Source organism: Lucilia sericata, unplaced genomic scaffold (assembly GCF_015586225.1).
Source record: "Lucilia sericata isolate MDLA Ls3-8-SP2 unplaced genomic scaffold, ASM1558622v1 Contig001632F_arrow, whole genome shotgun sequence".
NCBI lineage: Eukaryota > Metazoa > Arthropoda > Insecta > Diptera > Calliphoridae > Lucilia > Lucilia sericata.
The window spans coordinates 11,617-21,472 of NW_023995546.1; the positions used below are offsets into that span (position 1 = coordinate 11,617).

Sequence of the window (9,856 nt, forward strand, 5' to 3'; positions counted from 1 at the left end):
ATTACTTTGCATTGGAATGTTTCTAAAGCTACCTAAAGAAAATTTATAATAACTAAGCGGCACTAAAGTAAGGATCGACTTTAAAGAGAATTAAAAAACGAATTGATGCAAGAATATCTACTTAAATACTAATTCAAGTAAAAGTAACAAAATACATTGAGTCCTGGAAAAAACTGTTGGGATATATGTATGTATACATGTATGAATGTATGTTTATATTATGTTGTTTTTGTAATTTTTGCATTTGTAATCTTGTACATTTTTCCGGACTACAAGAGTGTTCGGTAAATACAGTTAAAATTAAACTTTTCATGTACTTTAATTTTAATTGATTAAAGTTATTGTTTGTTTTTTTTTTTTTGTTATTATTATTGGAATTACATTTGTTTAAGTTAAATTGTTGAAACAATATTGGTTTTAAAGTTTTACTGCACTGCAACTACAGATACATACTATGTAGATATATAAAAGAATTCTGGATTTTATATTTACTTTTTTATTTTTTTTTTTTTAAGTAGAAGGTGCTACAGAAAATACAAAAAGCTGTTGTACCAATTTTTAATTGTTGCGGGCTTTTAAGATGATTAAATTGTGGAATATAGTTGAAAAACTATATACATTTATACAATTGGTATTGCAAATAAAAGTTTTGTTGTTTAAATTTATTAAAAAGGAATGTCAAATGGATGCATTAAGGACGTTATCACTGTAAATGTACTTCAAATTAAACATATGCACTATAAAAACGAGAAAATAACTAAGATTCGGGCCTTTTATAGGCTTTGCTAATATTGGTCATTTACAGACCTCGTATACCAAACGACTTAGAATCACTCTCTGAGTCGATTAAGCCATGTCTTTTCAGCTGATTGGCTTGTCTCGTTATTCTTTTATCATTAACTTATAACACCTTCTATTTCAGCCCACAAAAAATCTAAAATCATTAAAACCAAGTAAGAGAATAAAGTAAGGCATGTCAAAACGTATGATGCAGTACATCGGTATTTTCAAAAGTTGGCCTTATGAAGAGGCTTGGGTGGGGGAAATGAATTATCTGATGAATGCGCAACCAAAGGGTCGTCCCTAGACTTCACCCTTGTACAAAAGGATATTCACACTCCCCTGACGACCCTCTCAAAATTGATAGATGAATGGGCTTTGAGTGAGACGGAACTAAGGTGGTTAAATATCACCACTTGTAGAATATTGGGACTGCTCTGGCCCACTCTGACAATAGATAGGACTAGGACTCTCTTGCCTCTTAGTAAGAACTCGATTAAGCTTCTAACTGGTATAATTACTGGGCATTGTATGATTGGACATATGTCGAAATCCCCAAGCTATAGCTACTATAGAAGCTGCTTGGATGAGGAAGAAGTAGAATCGGTACAACACCTTACAAGAGCAAAGACTATTCTATCTTAGTAGAGCTCTTTTCCATGATCTAGACTGTTTCAGAGATGCGTCACTAATAAATATGATCGGTTTTATTAGAAGTACCCGTCTGGTTTCCACGGAGACCGAACGAACCAAGTAGTCAACGAAATTAGGGAGGCAAACCATTCTCTCAATGCTAGGGAATGGTAATTCTAAGGGTATCACAATGGGTCACAAGGTCTCCGATGAAACTCGGACGAGTCACTAATATATATGATCGGTTTTATTAGAATTACCGGCTGGTTGTCACGGAGACCGAACGAACCAAGTAGTCAACGAAGTTAGGGAGGGAAAACATTCTCTCAATGCTAGGGAATGGTAATTCTGAGGGTATCACAATGGTCTACAAGGCAACCCCAGGCAACCCACGTAACCTAACCTAACCTAACCTGGGTCGATAATAGACAGAACCACAAATAAAACAAGAGTTATTATACGAAATAGTCATCAATCATTAAATAGTCATAAAAAGGGTGCTCGGTAGACTAGGTGATAGTATACAAGTCTATCAGGGAATCAAAGAAACGAATCCAAGGGGTCAGCTCAGTAGATTCAGTTAGAATATAATGTTTAACTCTATGGCAATAGAAAAATAAATAGTCGCATCTATCATTTTTTAATGTAACAGACATTAGCACAAACAAATACATATTACTCTTCCCATTCGATAGCGATGTAGGGTATTAATACAACATGCAACTGCAATTACAAAACTAAATAGTACAAGTGGTTTCTCTATGCAGGCCACTTTGTAATTTTGAAAAATATTTCCAGAAAAAAAAAATAAAAAAACAACATTGAGAAAAAAATCCATACACAGAGTGCTTGTAATTTAAAGTCATTGGTTTTTGCGGTATCAAATTGTACATGTTGGCGATATTCTAAATACAAACGAACAACACTAAACAACAACATGGTATAGCAGCGGCAGCAGCAACAACATTACCAAAACGACAACGAAAATTGGCAACCAAATGTGCGAGTATGTGGTAATGGTTGTTGCTGGACGGTCGTTGCATGGATTGATGTTGTTGCTATTGGTGTTGCAGTCACAGTTTTGGTAAATGGCTCAACTTTTACACATAAATATTGTAACACTACTATTGAGGTGGAGGATATTATTCGTTTGTGATAATATTTGTTACTCCGACAGGGATTGTTTCTATAGCAAAAAAAAAACTCACTATCAAAATAATTATTCAAAGAAGACCTTCTTCTGAAAATCTCTCAAACATTCACAAATCTAGAATTAAGAATGATGTAAGTAAATTCAAGAATACTGCTAGTCAACTCAATATATTCTCGGTAGTCCGGCAGCTTACAGAAAAGAGCGCTTTCAAAATTACTGCAGTCGGATATTATCGAACGGTAGTTTAAGCCTAAACATACATTCTTAATTCTATATTTGTTTTACAACTATGGCGCCAATGTTTTAAATTGTAACGCGTTTAAAACTTCTCATCTTCGCTCATAGAAGCTTTAACATGTACACGCTGAAAATTGCTTGCAAACGTTAATTTTTATTTACTACAAAAACACAAAGACAGACAGGGAAAAGTCTCCCACAAAAAAAGGGACAGACGAAACAGATACACCGACAACCAAAAAACCCCTTTACAAACATTCATGTGCACCCATTGATACCCGTTGACCAAATTTTGTTTACGACCGAACACACATTTTGTTTTGTAGGTTTTTATTTGTGAACACATCAATATAGCAGTCGTTGCAATAATGGTTCAGCACTAATTCTACACCATCAACAAAAAAAGGTTGGAAATTATTTAACAATCCAGCAGCAATATATTAAAGGCATTATCTATCTAAAACTTTCATTTACATCTACGTAAATGGTGTTCTTCTATTCCAACTTGCAGTTTCTAACACAATACCATGTGTAACCATTTACGCGTGCTCGTTATGGGATCCAGCCACAATTCTCCAAAACCCCAGGCAGCCTGTATACGCGGTTATTTCTCTATGGTCTTCATTTCCGGTAGTCATTGACAATGTGTGTTTATTTCAGGGGTGGCGTATATACTGTTGGTTATAGCGTGGGTGTCTTAAATGTATTTTACGACTTTATAGTTAAAGGTTGAATTTACAGTTGTAAGTGTAATGCGAATGTACACAGAAAAAGAAATGCAAGTAACAATGGAATTTTTATAAAATTCTTAGTGACAATTAACTGAATCGCTTTTTTTTCGTATATTTATTTTCGCACAAGGTTTAGAATGTTTTCTAAAAAGTTTCCTTTTAACTAAACGCCGCAGGTAATATTAATGTCTTGACTCGGAAAATAGACTAGACTGTAGACCAAATTACATACTAGACTACAGACTAGTTAACAGATTATGCTATAGACTACAGAATATACTTTAGACTAGACTATAGACTAGACTACAGACTAGACTATGACTAGACTATAGACTAGACTAAGACTAACTATAGACTAGACTATACTAGACTATAGACTAGACTATAGACTAGACTATAGACTAGACTATAGACTAGACTATAGACTAGACTATAGACTAGACTATAGACTAGACTATAGACTTAGACTATAGACTAGACTATAGACTAGACTATAGACTAGACTATAGACTAGACTATAGACTAGACTATAGACTAGACTATAGACTAGACTATAGACTAGACGATAGACTAGACTATAGACTAGACTATAGACTAGACTATAGACTAGACTATAGACTAGACTATAGACTAGACTATAGACTAGACTATAGACTAGACTATAGACTAGACTATAGACTAGACTATAGACTAGACTATAGACTAGAACTAGAGACTAGACTATAGACTAGACTATAGACTAGACTAAGATAGACTAAGACTAGACTATAGACTAGACTATAGACTAGACTATAGACTAGACTATAGACTAGACTATAGACTAGACTATAGACTAGACTATAGACTAGACTATAGACTAGACTATAGACTAGACTATAGACTAGACTATAGACTAGACTATAGACTAGACTATAGACTAGACTATAGACTAGACTATAGACTAGACTATAGACTAGACTATAGACTAGACTATAGACTAGACTATAGACTAGACTATAGACTAGACCTATACTAAGACTATAGACTAGACTATAGACTAGACTATAGACTAACTATAGACTAGACTATAGACTAGACTATAGACTAGACTATAGACTAGACTATAGACTCAGACTGATAGACTAGACTATAGACTAGACTATAGACTAGACTATAGACTAGACTATAGACGAGACTATAGACTAGACTATATAGACTAGACTATAGACTAGACTATAGACTAGACTATAGACTAGACTAATAGACTAGACTATAGACTAGACTATAGACTAGACTATAGACTAGACTATAGACTAGACTATAGACTAGACTATAGACTAGACTATAGACTAGACTATAGACTAGACTATAGACTAGACTATAGACTAGACTATAGACTAGACTATAGACTAGACTATAGACTAGACTATAGACTAGCTATAGACTAGACTATAGACTAGACTATAGACTAAGACTATAGACTAGACTATAGACTAGACTATAGACTAGACTATAGACTAGACTATAGACTAGACTATAGACTAGACTAGACTAGACTATAGACTAGACTATAGACTAGACTATAGACTAGACTATAGACTAGACTATAAGACTAGACTAGACTAGACTATAGACTAGACTATAGACTAGACTATAGACTAGACTATAGACTAGACTATAGACTAGACTATAGACTAGACTATAGACTAGACTATAGACTAGACTATAGACTAGACTATAGACTAGACTATAGACAGACTAGACTATGGACTGGAATATAGAATATACTATAAAATTAACTATGGACTAGACTTCAGAATAGATATAGACTAGATTTTAGACTAGACTATTGATTAGACTACTAGTCTAAAGACTAAATTATAGTAATCTTTTCAGCACTCTTTAAACATTTTAGTATTTAATTTTCCGCTCTAATTATTTTTATAAAAACAAAAATGATTTTTGTGCCATCTTAAGCTAACTAATTAAAATTTTAATACCAGTAAAATATTTGCCATGAACAGAACATTATAATTCGTTAACAATTATTCGTCAGCCTTGTAGCCAATTAAAATCTCATTTAAGATTTAATGAAATGTATCAACGAATTTTATAAAGTGCGAATACTTACATATATATTTGTTTTCATGTTTGACAACAACTCACTTCATAAATACTTAAATGCCACATACATACAACGCAAAAGCGAACTGTTACTTTCCACCAACTACGTCCAGGTGAATACGCAAATAAGTACGGACGTTTACACGTATACGAAAGCTTCCGTTTGAGGGTGTCAGTCAGTCAGTCAGTATTGATTGAATGATGCTTTTAATACTCATTTCCGGTCATTTGTGTTTGTGTTACCAATTCAAACACTTTTTGTGGTCTCATTGAAGACTGAACACTGTCATACACACACACAGCAACAACTGCATAGATACTCATGTACAACAAACAGCAGCAATAAAGAGCTCATGTGATTATTTGTTGTAGTTTGTAATCGAGTCATACACCACACCCCATCACTTCAATTCAAATGCTGTTTTGGTTCTTTTGCAATTTTCGTGTTCAATTGCTAGTGCTCTCGTGTTGTTTGAAACATTTGTTGTTGATATTGAAATCGACAACTATTCGTCACAATTTGAAGTAAACTGTTCATAGAACATAGAGGTATTTTTTAATTGTTTAAAGCAACAAAGGTACATTTTAGTTGGTAAAAAATTGGTTTATTTATTAGGTCGTGTTTTGTATTTTAATTTTTTATTTTATACACTTCTATTGTATAATTAAGCTTATTTTATTCATACGTTTTATCTAAATAAGATATTTGTCTGCAAAATGAAAAAAAGTCAAAATAATGAGCATATTACAATTGTTAGGATATGAATTAATGGAAAACTTACCGCATTTGCCTAAAGAAATTTATACGCTTCCTCTCTGCAGTCGGACGAGAAAAATGATCGTCCATAAATTTTCCTGGAGCCCAAGGGAGCATTTGAAATACATTTACTGGTTTACGATTAAATAATGGATCTATATCATCAACAATTGACGATTTAGGAGGACACACTGAAGCATAAGGTACATAAAAATCTCGACTATAAGAAGATGTTTTGAACAATTTTTCCAGATTTTCATCTTTATTATCAAATCTAAAATTATAGCAGATTTTAATTTTTTTTTTTTTTCTTTTTCAAAAAGTTTATTAAATTGCTCTATTCGAAACCTACTTCTTCGAATTATAAACGTTAAAATTTACTTGCTGTTTCCGGGCCAATTTTTTATTGCTCTTGCTTTGTTGTCGTCCACTTTTGAGAACTTCATGAGTCACTGATATGGGTGTTGGTAATGTGGGGTGGGTATAAAACCAATTTTCACTTAAATTCATATTTAAGCTTTATAAATATTTGGATATCAAAGCCTTAAAAATTTTTCTTTAAATTATAATAAATTAAATGCCGAATTTTATGTTGTCAAAAATTCTACATATGTATATAACACAAACGGAAATAAAAATTGTTGTGTGAATGCCCTCTAGTGGGGTTTGTCAAAGACCTTAATGCAAAGTACTTATATTTAGCAAAGACTCACACCTTTTGTGCAAGTAAAACATAAATTATGCAGCACTTTTTTACAGTAGTGGCAAAAGTCCATAGATTGGAAAATAGACTAGTAGGGTTCTATAAATCGACTTTCGAATAATCGAACAATCGACTTTTTGTCGAAAAAAGTCGAAGTCGACTATTTTGTTCCAAAAAAGTCGATAACTCGACTATCGTCTGTGAAAAAAGTCGAAAAGTCGACTTTGTTAATAAAAGTCGAAAAGTCAAAAAGTCTGAAAGTCTGAAAGTCGAAAAGTCGAATAAAGTCGAAAAGTCGTAAAAAGTCGAAAAAAGTCGAAAAGTCGGAAAAAGTCGGAAAAAGTCGAAAAGCAGAAAACTCGAAAATTGTAGAAAAATTCAAAAATAGTCCAAATTTTAAAAAAAATGGAAAGAAGTCAAAAACTCTAAAATAGTCGGAAAAACTCGAAAAAAGTCAACAAATAGTCGAAAAATATCGAAAAGTCGGAAAAAGTCGAAAAGAGTCGAAAAGTCGACTATTTATAAAATACTTATAGTCGAAAAGTCTAAAAGTCGATTTTTAATTAAATGAAAAAAGTCGAAAAATCGACTTTTCATAAAATGCAAAAAGTCGAAAAGTCGACTTTTAACTAAATGAAAAAAGTCGAAAAGTCGAATTTTCGTTTCAACTTTAGAACCCTATAGACTAGTCCACAGGCTTGTCAAAAGACTGGTCAGGAAACTATTCAGAAGACTTGCCAATCTACATGTTTCTAGACTGCTCCATAGAACTGTCAATAGAACAGCCCAAAGAATTGTCAATAGACGGGTCCTAAGGCTTGTAAATAAACTAGTTCAAAAACTTGTCAGTAAATTAGTCCATAGACTTGTCAATAGACTAGACCACATACTTTACAATAGAGTGGTCCGTCGACTATTCAATAGACTACACTATAGACTTTTCAGTAGACTAATCCATAGACCGGTTAGAAGATTAGTTCTACTTGTTAGTAGATTAGTTCGTGGACTTGGATCGACTGGAAAATAGGCTTTTCGATAGAAAGGTCCATTGAATTATTAATAAACTTTTCAGTAGACTAGTCTATTGTGTTGTCAACGGGCCAAGTCATAGTGTAAAGTAGTTCATAGACGAGTTAATAAGATTTCCAATAAACTAGTCAAAAGCCTCAATCTTAAATAGTCCATAAAATATTCAAACGTCTGGTCCATGAGAAGTTCATACTTCCAAGTAACTACGTCATATATTGAATATATTATAATCTAACATTTAAAAGCTGTTCAAATATAAAATTTCTTTATAAAAACATAATTTTTATTTAAGAGAACGATCGTTTTATAAAAACATCCAAATCCCAACGATTACTTAAACCAATGGGTAATGTTGATTTCTATAAAGAAAAATCGGGATATATAAATTTAAACTAAATAACTCAATACAAATAATAACCTTAACTGCCTAAAAAAGTTAACTTTCCGTCGTTCAGGCGTTATATCAATCAAATGATCATCCATAAATTTGAATTCTGAGGAAGTTATGCGTTCCACAGCAAAATCATTCATCGGTTTACGATTCCATAGGTGATCTGGTATATTTTCTTTATCAAGTCTTGAATTAGGAATCTCTTCATAGGGTGGAGCATAGTCACGTTTATATGAAGTTGTTAAAGGCAACAATATACGCGGCTTAATTTGATTGACCACAAAATGGAGGCTATTTTATTTGCGTTATTTATTATTAGTTTACAGAGTTTTTATTTAACTTTGGAAACGGTCTTACCTCTGGGCATTGAATCGATTTTTGCTAGATCTTTTCTGTCTTTGTCCTTTTACTCGACCCATTTCAAGCATTTCTTGTGTTGTTGTTTGGGGTATGTTTTTGTAGGCTTCCACGTAGAACCAGTTAACGGAAGAAGGCGGTTTCTGCATTCTTAAAGAAATAGTTGTCTTAAATATAATGTATTTTTTATAAAAAAAAAATAATTAATTGTCAGAATCTGATATAAAGACTAACAAATATTTTTGAACTGGAGCACACTGTTTTCAATGACAGTAGGTTTCAAAATCTTCTGGTGGAGTTCGGTTCTAGTTTAGTTCTAGTTCAGTTCTAGTTCTAGTTCAGTTCTAGTTCTAGTTCAGTTCTAGTTCTAGTTCTAGTTCAGTTCTAGTTCAGTTCTAGTTCAGTTCTAGTTCAGTTCTAGTTCAGTTCTAGTTCAGTTCTAGTTCAGTTCTAGTTCAGTTCTAGTTCAGTTCTAGTTCTAGTTCTAGTTCAGTTCTAGTTCAGTTCTAGTTCAGTTCTAGTTCAGTTCTAGTTCAGTTCTAGTTCAGTTCTAGTTCAGTTCTAGTTCAGTTCTAGTTCAGTTCTAGTTCAGTTCTAGTTCAGTTCTAGTTCAGTTCTAGTTCAGTTCTAGTTCAGTTCTAGTTCAGTTCTAGTTCAGTTCTAGTTCAGTTCTAGTTCAGTTCTAGTTCAGTTCTAGTTCAGTTCTAGTTCAGTTCAGTTCAGTTCTAGTTCAGTTCTAGTTCAGTTCTAGTTCAGTTCTAGTTCAGTTCTAGTTCAGTTCTAGTTCAGTTCTAGTTCAGTTCTAGTTCAGTTCTAGTTCAGTTCTAGTTCAGTTCTAGTTCAGTTCTAGTTCAGTTCTAGTTCAGTTCTAGTTCAGTTCTAGTTCAGTTCTAGTTCAGTTCTAGTTCAGTTCTAGTTCAGTTCTAGTTCAGTTCTAGTTCAGTTCTAGTTCAGTTCTAGTTCAGTTCTAGTTCAGTTCTAG

The 9,856-nt window shown here is 33.0% G+C and overlaps 2 protein-coding genes across 2 annotated transcripts; both read right to left on the minus strand.

Moving 5' to 3' along the window:
• Positions 1–6,167: 6,167 nt before the first annotated feature.
• On the minus strand, positions 6,168–6,984 carry LOC119612221. The gene is made up of 3 exons (XM_037967960.1): positions 6,747–6,984; positions 6,420–6,668; positions 6,168–6,347 (listed from the first exon to the last, which is right to left on the minus strand). Exons 1-3 carry the CDS (start codon positions 6,902–6,904, stop codon positions 6,314–6,316), a joined length of 441 nt encoding a protein of 146 aa, XP_037823888.1. The 5' UTR covers positions 6,905–6,984; the 3' UTR covers positions 6,168–6,313.
• Positions 6,985–8,418: 1,434 nt separating this feature from the next.
• On the minus strand, positions 8,419–9,054 carry LOC119612220. Its single transcript, XM_037967959.1, has 3 exons — positions 8,875–9,054; positions 8,545–8,808; positions 8,419–8,485 (listed from the first exon to the last, which is right to left on the minus strand). The coding sequence occupies exons 1-3, from the start codon at positions 9,021–9,023 to the stop codon at positions 8,461–8,463; spliced, it is 438 nt and encodes a 145-aa protein (XP_037823887.1). The 5' UTR covers positions 9,024–9,054; the 3' UTR covers positions 8,419–8,460.
• Positions 9,055–9,856: the final 802 nt, after the last annotated feature.